This window comes from Micromys minutus (assembly GCF_963924665.1).
Source record: "Micromys minutus genome assembly, chromosome: 26".
Classification (NCBI taxonomy): Eukaryota; Metazoa; Chordata; class Mammalia; order Rodentia; family Muridae; genus Micromys; species Micromys minutus.
This window is the reverse complement of record NC_137961.1, coordinates 2,537,859-2,552,930: the sequence shown is the minus strand read 5'-3', so window position 1 is coordinate 2,552,930 and position 15,072 is coordinate 2,537,859. Positions and strand designations below refer to the sequence as shown.

Here is a 15,072-nt window from a genome sequence, read left to right as displayed (position 1 = left end):
ACACACACACACACAAAGTATAAAGAAATAAAACAAAATTGCCATCATAAACAAGGTGGATTTTAAAAACTGAACTGAAGGACAACCCGGATACTCTAGGCCACACAACATGAGCCTGACCCCCAAATTGGAGAGAACAGTTTCCTATAGGAACGGGTGAATAGCCAGGAAGACTTGCTGCTACTCCCCTGAGTGAGTGCACTTAAAATTACCATGGAGTTCAACTGCCATATAATATTTCACATAGAAGAGCCCAGCAAGTATCTGGTAGCCTACAGCCAGGTGTCTACCACGTTACACCTCAAGCACCCTTCCCTTAGTTTCCTAGACTGCTTTTACAACAGCAACCCAGGGATCCCAATTGGTTTTAATGTCAAATGGTATTACTAAAACTATGTTATGAGGGTAGGAACAAGACTCACCTTATCCGTTCACTAACTAAATGGCAGGAATCCTAGAGCCCTGGAGACAAGACAATCCAGTCTCCTTACCTGAGCACGTTTGTGATTATTTTATTCTTTCCCTTTCTTCAACCATATAATCTAAAGGAGCTCCCACAATTTTAATGTGGGAAGAGGAGAATTCAGAGTTAATAATGATCTCAAGCCCGAAGGTCCACCATGAAAATTGAGAGAGCTCCCAGAAGTCTCCCGTCCTCAGCCCACATTCCTAGGAGACAGTCTCATTATCATTGGCAAAATACCCCTCAGTCAGATCAACATACTCCAAATACTTCAAAGCACCCAAATCTGACAGCCTCCTAGTTCCACCCAACCACTGCTCTGCTTTTGTCCCCCGCCTCCCCACCACAGATCGACATGAGAAGGCTCCTCCCATGTCTCCTGAGGGGAAGTAACTTCATCTTCAGAGATGCAGGGATGCCCCCTGTTCCAAGGGCTCCTCCTGGCCAGTGGCAACACACTTGACAAGCAGCAAGTCTGGGGGACCTGGGAGTCCCTCAGGGAGCTGGCTGAAATGTATAGACCAGAAGACAGTCTAGATCAGCTCTACCTAGCCTATCTTCTCTTCTTTCACCACAAATTCTCCCCTAACAAGATCCTGGCCCCTGACTGTGACTCAGGACCCATTGGCTCCTCAGAAAAGATGTGAGAAACTGGTCAACTTTCTTCCGACCCTGGGAAATACAGACCTCCTGGTTCTACCACGTCCCCATAAAGCCCTTGCCATACAATGGTTTCCGAGTATGTGTGTGAGAGTGTGTTTGTGTATGTGTAGTGCACACAATTATGTAGGGAGGGTAGAGGCCAACACTGGGTCTTCCTCAATCACTTCTCCAACATATTTTCTTGAGAATGAATACATGCTTCAAGTTTTACATGGCCACAGGAAATCAAATTCATGTTTCAAACGTCTGGGACAAGGATTTGGCTGCTGTGTTATCCCTCTGCCCCCAAAACAATGATCCCTAAAAGATTAGTTAGATCGTGCAAAACCCTGAATTACTAAGTCCGAGCTGCCCAGCCAAACCTCCGTCCTTCACTCGCCATGGACTATGCTCAGATGACCCTCCCCACAGGAGCCTCCCTCTGGAAAGAACCTCCCCTTCTACTGCTCTGTGAACACCCTTCATTTGCTTTGGAATCAGAGCCTCAAAGTTACATATTTTCGGAACCAGCTAATAAGGAGACCATACTTATCATTCAAAAGGTTTTCCTCTCTAAATGGCACCCTATTTTCTGTTTTTGATGCCAATACACAAGGTATGATTGGTTCCATGAATGGATGCTTATCTAACAAAATTAGTAACAAATTAACAAAATGAGTAACAAATTAACAAAATTACTAACAAATTAAGATTTGGGGATTTGGGGGAACGGACAGGTTAGTCAACAGCTTTATAAGCACATTGTGTATAGTTCCTGCAGATATTAAATTTTTTAAATGACTAAAGTGATTGTGCCAGAGATGGAAAGAGTTTATCGATAAAGGTGCTTGGCGGTAAGCCTGCAAACCTGAGTTTGACCCCTGGGACCTCCATGGTGGAAGGAGAGAATACATTCTTGATGGTTGGTCTCTGACCTCCATACAATGACATGTATGTGTGTATACATGCATGAGTACACACACAGACATAAACACACACAAATGCACACACACACACACACAATTAACTAGTTTGTTAATTAACTACTTTGTACTGGTAATGAGTAGATGAGCAAAATGTCACAATTGTTATAAAACATAATCAGCAACTTTGCTGTCTCCAAGTCCTCCACGGGCCTTGGCAAACGAAGCAGTCTCCCCTGGTGTCCCCACACTGAGGGTGGGAAAGGAAATGGCACTGGCACCACCGGGGCATCCCTAAACCTTCTTCTCCTTGCTGACTGTTTTCTAGAGGATGAAAGAACTTCATCTCTACAGCGCTCCCCCCCCCCCGTTACCCAGTAATGCTTCACCGCCCTCCCCCCCAGGTTACCCACTCCTCCCCTCTTCTTCAGACCCCACGGTGCACCCTGCCATTCCACCTCCGCGCTGTTCTGGGGACCTGCTTTTTCCTGTGTACCTTTTCAAAGTGGCAGCTGCTGAGTGTCTTAGATTCATGGTATTCTAGGACCCCAGCCACGTGCTTCAGCAAAGCGTGCGTCCTAAAGCTCTTTCACGTCCCCAGGAAGACTACCTCCTAGACACTCCCTTGCATCGAGGATGTCATAGTATTTGGCAGCATCTCCCGATAAGTCCCAATATCATCATCCTGGGACGGCTCTTTTTCTGTGCAGATCTCCAGTCTGGCTCGAGACCATAGTCCAAGCTTTTCTGTTTCTCCAGTTCACATCTCAAACCACAAGAACGTTGGCCATTTCCTTCCTCCATTTGGGAACATGTAGCAGGCACCGCTAATGCACTCAGTATTGCCATGTCTACTGGCACCGTAAGTGTGGCTAATCCCAAGAAACTCTGTTCTCATGGGGCTACACCATAAACAGGAAAACAGATAATGGAAAAGAATTTCAAAAGTACTGACGAAGGCCAAACAGGACAGCACAGAGAACTAACTGCAGAACTATGTGATACCATAACACGGGGCTGGAGATTAGGAGACTGTTTCTTTCCAGAATGTCCGCCCCCTGTTCTCGCTTTACATCTCTTCCAAGGCCATCATGAGATGCAGGACTCTGACATCTTTGTCTGTCAAGTTATCATCTTGTGTCTTCTCTGTAGACAGCTGGAGACAGTGTATAACTGTTCTGTGAGCCCTTTTAAATCCTCTCAGTTCTCTTACTTCTACTTTCCCCAAGTGAAATCTGCCACATTCTTGACGCTGAATCAAACAGAAGGGGTTTTCCACCGGGGTTGCTAAGCCTTAAAGTCTTAACCTTCCTAATGTTGTGACCCCTTCCTACAATTCCTTGTGTTGTGGTGACCACCCCATCCATAAAATTGTTTCCTTGTTACTTCATAACTGTAATTCTGCCACCGTTAGAGATCACGATGTAAATATCTGCTATGCCTTGTATCTGACATGTGGCCCCTAATGGGGTTGCAAGCCACAGGTTGAGAACCACTGCTTTAAAGGGAAAACTTACTGGTGAATCTACAATCCAAGCTCAAGAGCTCCTCAGTTTGTCTGGACCTCTGTCTGCCTGTCTGCTCTCTGCTTTAAAGCGTCTCACCCCGTCTTCCTGTTCTCCTCTGGCCAATTCCATGGCCTCTCTAAGTCTTCAGAGGAAGACTCTGCTGGGTTCACTGATCATCTGGTCATGTCTTACTTTACTGAGCAGAGATGAATGGCCGGCCACAGATATCAAAACTACAAAGCTGACACGGGCAGGGTCTCTTCAAATCCTGTTACCTTCCTCTACCAAGGATGTTTAATTTGTGACTGACTACTACTGCTCTTTGAATCTACAAATGACAAATATAAACCCAATAAGGAAACTCTGGAAAACAGACAATAACAGAAAAAAAACAAAACAAAATTCAAAAGGTATCCCACAGCCCAGACACAGACACCATATTTGTTCTCTTATATATAAAAACATAAAATGTGAGGAAATTGCCTTTCTTTAAAAATAAAACAGTGATTACACTAAAGATATTACTCTTTACTATTTTATTACTTTATTTTGGTTTTGTGAGACAGACTTGCTCTGTGTAGACATGGTTGTCCTGAAACTTGCTCCGTAGACCAGGCTGGCCTTGAACTCAGAGCTCTGCCTGCCTCTGTCTCTCAGTGTTGGGTCTAGAGCTGTGCATGACCACAGTTTCCAAGATCATATCCTATAGAAGCTGCTTTTCACTTCATAGAACTAAGATTTTCTCAGGTCATCATTTTGTTTGTTTGGTGTGTGTGTGTGTCTCTGTGTGTGTTTCTACATATACACTGTATATAAGTATTTATGCATGTTCTTACTTACACATGTGTATAATAGCTGTGTAGGAATGAATCTGCCATGTAGACAGAGCGTCTTTTAAATTCTTCTTGGCCTTCACTTCTAGTTCAATATTTGCACATCTTCTTTAATCATCTCTGTTGCATGGGATTATGTATCCAGCCAGCGCACACACACACACACACACACACACACACACACACACACACACAGAGGGTGATGTCTGGCTCGTCGTCAACATTAATAAATTCTAACTTTACCATCATGTGTACACTCCCAAGTTACCATCTGCAAACCTTTGAGCTTTAGAGTTTAACATATCGTCATCTTCAGGGGGCTCATAGCTTCACCCCACGTGCCTCGGGACGAGACTTGTGCCTAGCTCTTGGTCATGGATGACTCACACTTTACAGCATAAATTGTTCACACCCTTTGTGCGCCCGTTTCCCATTGCCAGGATTTTACAGCAATCCTTCAACATGTCTTAATCAAATGAATGAGTAACTTTAAAACTGTCCCCTCCTTCGGATCCAGGTGTCACCAAATACACTGCCCCTAAGTCCATGACTATGAATCACTAATGTAAGCGTCAGCCTGTCCTTTGCTGTCCCTCCCTGCACAGAGCCTAAAACGTTTCCAGGCAAAACATGCCGGTATCCACGGACTCTGAAACCGCTCCCTCCGCACTTTATCCACATGGCCCACACAAAGTACCCACTGGGAATGTCAGGTCATTGTCACCACGCACAGCTCCTTGTCCTTGTGCTGTGCTCCTGTCCAAGGGGGAAGCCAACTGGTCAGTATTCCTCTCCGTGGCTCTATGTGAGCTTTTGCTCCTTGCTTCCTAGATGTGAGTGCAGCATCTGGTCTGGGACGTCCCTTCTAAAAGACTACCTCGGCCTGATCTCTACCAGACCCCCACGTGGATGCTCTCCGAACTTGCTTCTCCAATCTGCTGTTGTCAAACTGCCAGGGTAATTTTTCAGTTGTTCATCGCATTAAGCCCTGAACTGAGACCATTTTCATACATCTATGAATTTATAATGGCAGAAGCCACATTGTCTGGGAGGAGCCAAGTCCCATCACGTGCATTTTGGAAGAAGCTGACATAATGCACTGTTATTTTCTTATTGCTCCCCATCTAATATCATTAGTAGCAAAATTGTGCATGTTGACTTAATTTTATATCTGTGTATACGTCCTTTCCATCGTGGTATTGTTGTTAGTATATGATTGTAAGAACTTGACCATCAGCCATCAATCTGAGAAGGCACAATGCTTCTAAAACGCAGATCTTTAAAACAGAGCAGACCTTTAAAACGTAATACAACAAAGGTATACACTTTAAGGATTGCCTCTGACATAAATAATTTTTCAATAAAGTAATACACTCGGTGTGGCACTGCAAGTGTGGCTAAGGTCTCACAGGCGGTTACTGCCACCATTAAGTCCTAAGGAATGCTTCCATTCTGACAGACATGATGTGTGTGCTGTTTGCTAGATGATAATCTAATGTGAGCAGAATAAAACCTAGGAACACTACACTGTTTCATGTGAACAACCTAGCACAGACCTTCTTCAGACAAGAGTCAGCTTTGACGCTACTGAGTCTACTCAGGATGTTTTCCAGAGTGAAATTTTGCCTATGCACACTTGCATGATTTGGGGGGTAGGGGAATGATACAATTGAATGTAGAAGCACCATTCACATATAAAGTTAATTTTGTTGAAGAGAGGAGAAGAAAAGTCCACTTCTTCTGTGGACAACAACGTTGTTTGCAAACAGGTCAGAGGGAATATGAAGCCTGGGGCTGCTCATTTGTTATTTGGAGGAGAGATATGTCTCGTATCTGCATCTGTGAATACTCGCTTTCATAAACACATGTAGTAAGCTAGAAAATACAATACTTAGGGCGAATGGGAGAATCTCGTTTTTGTTCCTTACCTGAACCTGAGAAACTGTCTAAAGACCCGTCTGCTGCTGTTGAAGCTATCTCGCTGCTGGTCATTGGCTCTGTTTTAACTACAAAAGTAAACACATATCATATACTGAATTAGTAGTCATTTGTAAAGGTATGGGAGAGTCAATATAGCATCCGAAATAATGAAAAAAAATCATTTTATAATATAACATTTTCACACTTGGATGTAAACCAGATGTTTTTACTAGACTCTCTTTTGAAAAATTCGCATGTTAAATTTCTTCTTCATAAGAATGTCCATTTTTCTGTTACAAATTACCCTTTAGATCAGTGGTTCCAACCTTCCTAACACTGCAACCCTTTCATACAGTTTTTCATAATGTGACCTCCAACCACAAAATTAGTTCATTGCTACTTCATAACTGTAATTTTGCTAGTGTTATTGATCACAATGCAAATATCTGATGTGCAGAATATATGACCCCTATGAGAATTGAGACCCAGAGGTTGAACAACACTCCTCTAAAGAATGAATTAAATTTGATTTTACACTATATACTTACCAATTTGCTTTATAGCAAAAATACTATAATATACGTGGCATACAATCTGAAATTACTTTTTTGGTGTTTGTACAGAATCTGTTATTTAGCCAAGCAATAAGAAGAAAAAATTTAGAAGGTTTAAAGAAGTAGGAAAAAAAAATAAGAGGGCATTTTTAAGTCTAGAAGAATCAATGGTGATTTTGAATATGTATGTTCATTCATATGCACCTACTACTACTACTACTACCTCTACTACACTCACATACACACTCACACACACACATACACATTCACACACATAAACACATATTCACACACACATACACACTCACACATACTCTCTCACATACATACTCACACAGTCACACTCACACACTCACACACACACATACTCACACACACACACACACACACACACACACACACACACTTCTTCAGATATTTAGTATGGTGCAGATTCAACCTTAAGTTAACAGACTCCTATCACCACATCATTTCATATGGTCAATTCATTGAATTATTTTTCACTATGAAGAAAAAAGGAATTTTCCTATTTCAAAATAACATTGATAGAAGACACTGTGAGGCACATACATGATCTTTTTCTCAATTTAGGCTATAGAATGTTCCGAGGACCCACTCCCAGCAGTATGACAGGATCCTTGTGCACCACCCACTGAGCAGTACTGCTTCAGAATTCAGCACATCTGCCTTTTCCTCCCTAGGTTCAGAATCCCAGTTTTGGAGTCCGTCACTGAACTTCTAACCTATGTGTGAAGGTGACTTATTCTCCATTCCAGATTAACTAATGCTGTAAAGTTGGCCTGAAACTCTATGTTCCCTGAAGTGAAGGTTCTGACCAGAGAGTATTCAGGGAGAGAGGCTCCGTCCTCAAAGTAAAAACATTCCGGAATGGGGGAAAAATCTTCTGTCTGAGGATGTCACCAATGTCTTCAAAACACCAGGCAGAGGACTCATCCAGTTCAAATCCTGCCCTAGGCATTTTATACCACACACACTCACACACACACACACACACACACACACATACTCTCACACACTCATACTCACATACACACACACACACACACACTCTCACACACTCATACTCACACACACTCACACACACATTCACACACACTCTCACACACTCACACACACACACACACACACACACATACTCTCACACACTCATACTCACACACACACACACATTCACACACACTCTCACACACTCACATACACACACACATACTCACACACACACTTATGCACACACACCTGATGAGTAGTTTTCACATGAGCATTATAAGTAGATGGATCAGATAGTCATTTCAAAAAAATAATGACATGGTTTTTAAACAAAGTTGGGAGAAATACACACACATGTGCGCGCGCACACACACCCCACCCAGAGACTAATGGAAATCATTCTGCCTGACTGTTTCATGTAGACCACACAACAGTGAGACTCAAGTTCTGACTCCGGTTTTCACTTTTCTGCCAGTTGTTTTGGGTTAGAAGTCTTAGTTGACGCTAACGCGTGCTGACAGAAGCCTGCCGTTCCCTTCTCCCCCCATGCCACCAGCCACCTAATGTTCTTGCTCGTCACAACCACGACATTGCCGCTGCAGCTGTAGGAAAGCCAACAGTAACTACAAGGGGGTTTCCTGCACAAGGTGTTCAAGTAACATAAAGCCCTTATCAAACCATGTGATCACAAGTGGTCTAGTCCCCTTTCTAAACAGATCACCAGTGGGAGACTGAACTCTGGGTCAGAAGCCTTTTGAGAAGTGACCATGTAAAATGCCTACTGTGAGTCAGCTTTCTTAGGGCGTTACCATTGTAAGAAACCCTTAGGTCCAAACAGATCTCAGAAACTACTTAGTCAGGTACTACTTTGCTGTCTCTCTGACATGTAAAAACTGAGCCTAGAGGCTAGAAAGTGCCCAAAACTTAACTTTTTAAGTTAATTTGGCAAGTTCCTTTATTCCAAGGCCCATGACCAAAGCTCAATAAAATGAGAAGTAAGTAGCACGTCGCAAACGTTAGGGCTGAAGGAGGCAGCCCAGCTCCACAGGCTGTGGTCTGACTAGAAAGCAGGTCTCTGCCAGCTCCCACCTCCGAGCTTCCAGACTGGTGAGCTTACTGGATGATCTCAAGCAGAAATTCCCTGCCAAGATGTCAAGAAAGGATGGAGAACTCTTCTACTGTCTTGGTTGTTGGTCCAAACTGTTTCTGAGTCTGCCAGATCTCAGGCGAATGACTCTATAGCTTGAACTATAGAATGACTCTGAGAAAGTTTACCTACAACAGAACCTCTTCATCCCGACATCTACATCCTATGCGATCGTGCTCAATCAAGTGGCGCCTCCTACCCCCACCAGGAACTTCAATTGTTCTTGAAATCCATTAAAACTAGACAAAAATAGCAAGGAAAGGAAGGCGATACTCTCTCCGAGGTCCCAAGATCATTGCCTTTTTGCTGTCATTCAAACGCAGCCATCTATGTACTAAAAAACCAGAGTCCCGCTGAATCTAGTTTCTCAAAGGCTCTCTGTTAAAGAGGAGATGATTTCCACAGAGTAACTACCAGGATGTGCACGATTGTATCAGCCCTGTAATCGAATACCGTGATCAACAGAAGCCTAGTGATTTACTGTGATGTAAGATAGTCTCTGAGGGGCTGGGGAGATGGCTCAGTGGATAAGGAGCTTGGTGAGTAGGATACCTGAGTTCACATCTCCAGGATAAAGTAGGCACGGCAGCATGCCCTTGTGACCTCAGTGCTAGAGACAGAGTGAAGGCCAGTAGATCCCAAGGGCTCTCTAGCCAGACAATCTAGTCTATACAGGGAGCTTCCGGCCTAATGAGAGACCCTGTCTTAAAGGTGAGGTGGAGAAGACACTTCATAACAATCTTTGGTCTACACAGGCACACATGGGGGTGAGTATACACACATGGACAGACAAACACACACACACACACACACACACACACACACACACAGAGAGAGAGAGAGAGAGACAAGTTCATGAAGAAAAACTTCCTCTCAAAAACAAAAGACAAAACAACAAAGATCTAATTATTCTGACTGTTTTAAGGCCAGTTCTACACCAGCTAAAGAAGTGAAGAGATGAAGAGACAAAGGTAACGTGTGTCCACTGGAATCTCACTCCCTCCATCTGACCTGAGGATCACATAGAACAACAGGCTGCAAGGCAGATATAACTGGACATCTCTCCGAAGCTCCAAGTTTTTAAAGACCATGTGCTGCCTGGTTATAAAAGGTTCTAGAATACGACCTCCGTTTGCCAGAAGGCAGCCATGTTATTGACAGCCCTACATCTCTGTTTTCCCCTCTGCTTCCAGTTCCGGCCTGCCAGCCCACTCCAGGCAACGGTCTCACAGTGACTCTTTGAAGTTACTCTCCAGACCTCGGCTATCTGGGCCATTGCTACTTTTCAGATGTTCCACAAATATCCATCTACTAGTGCCTCTGAGCATCCAATCGCCTGCTGCTGGGTTTTCTACAGTTTAATTCTTTGGATCTAATCATCTTTTTCACATGATGTCTTTTAAAATTACTTATGTTAAGATCTGGTACCAAGAAGGAGCTGAAAATACGTTCACGATCATCGCTAATAGAAACAGCAGGCAGCATGAATTCTGTGTGACACCCGTCTCTTCTCTACTGGAAAGAAAAAATACTATGAAGTGACATTAAATATAGGGCTGAAAGTCACCGTTTATAACTAATAGTACTTCAAACTTGCTCTACCACCAAGAATCAAACCCAGAATAAGGTACTTAATGTTAGGCACCTCACTTTCTCTGTTCCTGGGTCTTAGACACTCAGTTGAGAGTAAAGAAAGATAAAGATTACAATCATTTCAGCAGTACCCTGGGTCCAGGGAGGAACTTTGTAATCACTCTCTCCCATCTTATGGCATCTCTTTAAGCACGAAAAATTAAAATATTTTTCTCCCACGGTTGAGTTGCAGGCTAGGAAAATACACTGCCATGGAACTACATACCTGACTCCAAAGGCATTTTTGAAGGTACAGAAAACACTGCTGAAATCTAGCAGCAGCCCCAGATTAAAGTCAAGTTTATGCTGCCAAAAGAAATGTGAGGATCTAACAGGAAAAAAAAAAAAAAAAAAAAAATCAACCAATGGGCCTTCCCTAAGGAATGTCAAATCAAATTAAGCAAGGTATTTTAGGAATAAGTCGAGGAGGTATGATCACATCATGATTACATTAGGAAAGCCAGTGCCTTGGACATGACTGTTGTCAGTGTGTTTCTCCTGAAGAAGCAGGCCAGCAGGGGATAGATGGTGTGTGGGTTAGCAGTGACCAGGAGTGTCAGAATAAATGTGGAAATTCTACCGTTCTTTACAAAGTGAGCTGACCCAGGAAAACAAAAACCCCTCCTTTTACACTGTAAGTGGGGACCCTTGACTATCAGACCCCGCTACATGGTGGGATGATAGCAGTCTGCCAACCAGGCCCTGCACCGTAATTCCAGGTTCGTCGACTTCTGGATGAACTTTAAGTGTTATGGTCGAGAAAAACGCATCTCCAAACGAGCAGGGCAACGGGATTAGTGTTCAGTCCACTTGGTAATTCTCCTGTCTGTGAGCTCCATCCCAAAGGGCAGCTCTGCCTGCTGGACCCGTGCCGGCCTGTGCTTCGACGGACTTGCTCAGAAAAGCTCGTGGATGTGGTGGGAGGACATCAGGCTGGATGGGCATCAGTCCTGAATCCTCCGTCCTCCCCAGCCCCTCTCACCAGTCAGTCTCTAACCGATCTTACTGAATGAACTTCTTCTGTCGGCATGAGCAGACGCAGGGGGACCTGAGGAACCCAGTTTGACCATCCTCAGCCTCCCATGTTTCCTTCCTCCCAACTGCATTCATTCAAGTCTGACTGAAGCTGCATCACCTCCAGGAAGCATCCCTCCCCACCGACTTGCTGAGAACACACATCAAGACAGCAGTCTTTCCGCACACACACCCTGCCAGCCCCCCCAACCTTGTCAGCCTCACAGTGGCCATACGGCACCCAGGGCCTGCCTGTCAAGGCTCCACTCTGTGCCGTGCTGTCTCAAGCTCCCTGGTGAGATTTTATCAAACCTAATCACAGGATGGGCTACTTGGCATTGCCCATTCCTCAGCCAAGCTGCTCTGCACAGTGAGCAGACAGAACAGGGCCAGTTAACAGGCTTCCACTTAAACGGCCTTTTCTTCAGTCCCTTGAGATAAACCCATCATGGGACAGTCTCTGTTTTCCATTTCTTGTCAACTGACTCTTTCCCATGCTCCTCAGTCCGCAGACCTGTCCCCGCCCACGCGTCCCGACCGACTACTGGGTAGGGAATACTGAAGCTGCACTAATTTCTTCCTCTTCCTGCAACATGACCGCCAATTAATTTCAGTTGGTCAGGAATGGTTTGGTGCACCAGCTACTCCTCGGGTCTCTCTTCCTGGCTTCCTTTGCAGTGACTCCATTGCTTGTCTTCACAGGAGCTTCGCTTCCCACAAAGCAGCTTCTCATCTACACAGGAGCATGGGCAGGACTCCCTGAAGTGCTGTGTGCAGGGCTCAGCTCAGAACAGAACACTTTATTACCTTGCCATTATTATTATTATTATTATTATTATTATTACTATTATTATATTTCCTGCTATATTATCTTGCCTTTGTCTATCCTACAAATCCATAATTCTATCTCCTTCCCACGTCACTCCATTTTCCTTCACAGTAATTTTTCTTACCATTCATACCTTTTTTTTTACATTCTTTTTTTAAACGACTTTATTTTACAAAACAAAAATAAATGTACTTTTTTGCTTAAAATTATACATTTTTGTCAGTACTGTTTTTTCAGATATTAAAATAATTTTTACATAAAACTATGTGAATATATTTTTTAGTCAGTACTTGATTTTTTCAAGGGCTTGACAGTATGCATTGAAAATCTAATAGTTACCATGAGTGTAAAGTACATGCAAAACAAAACGCAACATGGAAATAGTCAAAGTCTTCTTGTTTTGTAAATATATATATATATATATTGTTTTCTTTATTTCTTGGACTTCATACAGTCTGTGAGTTGTTTCTGGGGGAGTGCAAGCCTCTGGGGTTAGCATCCCAATATCAGTGACTGCATAATATGTCTGTTCTTTTGTGACTGGGTTATCTCACTCAGGATGATATTCTCTAGATGCAGCCATTTTCTTAAGAATTTGGTTAAGTCATTGTTTCTGGTGGCTGGGTAGTATTCCATTGTGTAAATGTACCACAATTTTTGTATCCATTCATCTTCTGAAGGGCATCTGGGTTCCTTCCAGCTTCTGGCTATTATAAATAGAGCCACTATGAACATTGTGGTGCATATATCTTTGTTGTGTATTAAAGTGTCTCTGGAGTATATGCCCAGAAGTGGAATAGCTGGGTCTTCAGGTAGTACTATATCCAATTTTCTGAGGTATCGCCAGACTGATTTCCAGAGTGGTTGTATTAGCTTGGATCCCCACCAACAGTGGAGAAGTGTTCCTATTTCTCCACAGCCTCGCCAGCATCTGTTGTCATTTTTTTTTTTTTTTTTTTTTTTAGAAAAAAAGATTTTTATATAGACAGCCCCTCAATCTCTATCCATATACACACAACGTTGTCATAGAAACAAACCGTCTGGTTAAAACCTGACTCATGACCTGAGCAAGCACACCACCACCTCCCTCAGAAGAAGCCTCCGCTTTTGTGTCCACAAAAACCGGATGTGTCCCTTCTGGTTGGATTTCTCATGCTCCGTCACTTCTCAGCTTATTAGCACTAGGGCTTGGACTTGAGTGTGCCTCGGAGATTGGTGCAGAGACATTGTGTCCTCTGTATGTTCCTAAGGCTGTGAAACTTTTAATTTTGTTACTCTTTGTATTTTTCCATGTCCCCACCACAAGATGAATGATTTTCCCATACCACACGTTCCAACTGTGTGGAGATGCCCTTCCGCTGACCAGAACCTGGAAAGCACTGATGGAGCACCAGTGGAGCACTAGCCCAGCATGCATAACACTCTGGCTCTGTCTCCAAAAATTGAGGGGGGGGGTAACCAGTGTGTCTACCTGTTCGTGGATACAATACATAGTCCAAATCCCTTTTTTCCTAGTTACCTCGGGTAATTTATTACAGCGACAGAAGGCTGACAGGTCAAACCTACAGCTTCCACCACTGTCTTCTTTTCCATCTGCTTTCTAAACCTCATGGCCATTCTCCTTCCTAATTACCCTCTGCCTCTCCACAGGTGGGAAGATCGAAGGTCTACCCTCTCAACTGTGGGCAATTATATATCTTAGTGGCCTAGATTTGTACAATACTCTGTTACTAGGCTGTACAGAGGCACACAACAGCAAGGATGGAGTTTTCGCTCTCTATCCGTTACGTATTAGACTCTTACAAAGCGTACAGCTTCATCTAGTTGTCCTGACTCTGTGTGACACTGTGACCTATGTGCAATAAAGAAGGAACCACATGCCCCATGTGCCTCTATAAACAGACACTTAAACCACAGTGGCCAGTGCTTTCTCCTGGCTCTGCCCACCTCTTAACTCACATGAAGTATTGGGTAAGTTTTCCATGGCTGAGTCATACACTTCAATGTTCATTTAAAAATCCCACTGGGCCATCCTTAAAGAAGATTATATGACTATGACAAGCATAAGTGTTTCTCTTTGAACTTCAAAGCCTGTGTCTGTGCCTCTTTCAGGAAATATATATTTAAGCATATATATAATATATATATCAATATATATGGGTATATATTATATATGTGAATATATATGGATATATATGGGTATATATTATATATGTGAATATATATGGATATATATGGGTATATATTATATATATCTGAATATATATGGGTATATATTATATATATGAATATATATGGATATATATATATGGATATATATCTACTTCAACCCTACTTCATATCTCATAGTCTTATCCATTTTGATATATGATAATTTTTTTTCACAGCAGCAGAAACATTTTTAAATTGTTCTCTTGACACAACTCAAGCCAACGCCTGGCTCACAGAACCCAGTCGTAGAACAGATCAAGTTAGGAGGCGCATCTACCTGAAGACGTGCTTCATTTAAGTTAAACCGTTGGGCACACTGCTCAGACAAACACCACCATCACTGTACTCTAACACAGCCTTTATCCCTCCTGTGTGATTACTCTGGGAA

At 43.1% G+C, this 15,072-nt stretch overlaps 1 protein-coding gene across 10 annotated transcripts in view; it reads right to left on the bottom strand.

Annotated features, from left to right (window-relative positions):
• Positions 1-15,072, bottom strand: part of EYA1 (EYA transcriptional coactivator and phosphatase 1) — a 142,737-nt gene that overhangs the window by 107,028 nt on the left and 20,637 nt on the right. For 6 of the 10 annotated variants that reach the window (XM_080938655.1, XM_080938658.1, XM_080938659.1 and 3 more), the window contains one exon: positions 6,298-6,375. The exons of 2 other annotated variants lie outside the window; for them this stretch is intronic. In XM_080938655.1, the coding sequence (XP_080794781.1) occupies positions 6,298-6,375 (78 nt within the window). Of the gene's footprint in view, positions 1-6,297; positions 6,376-15,072 lie in introns of those variants that run through there. 2 more of the 10 variants (XM_080938662.1, XM_080938654.1) reach the window with 1 other exon arrangement.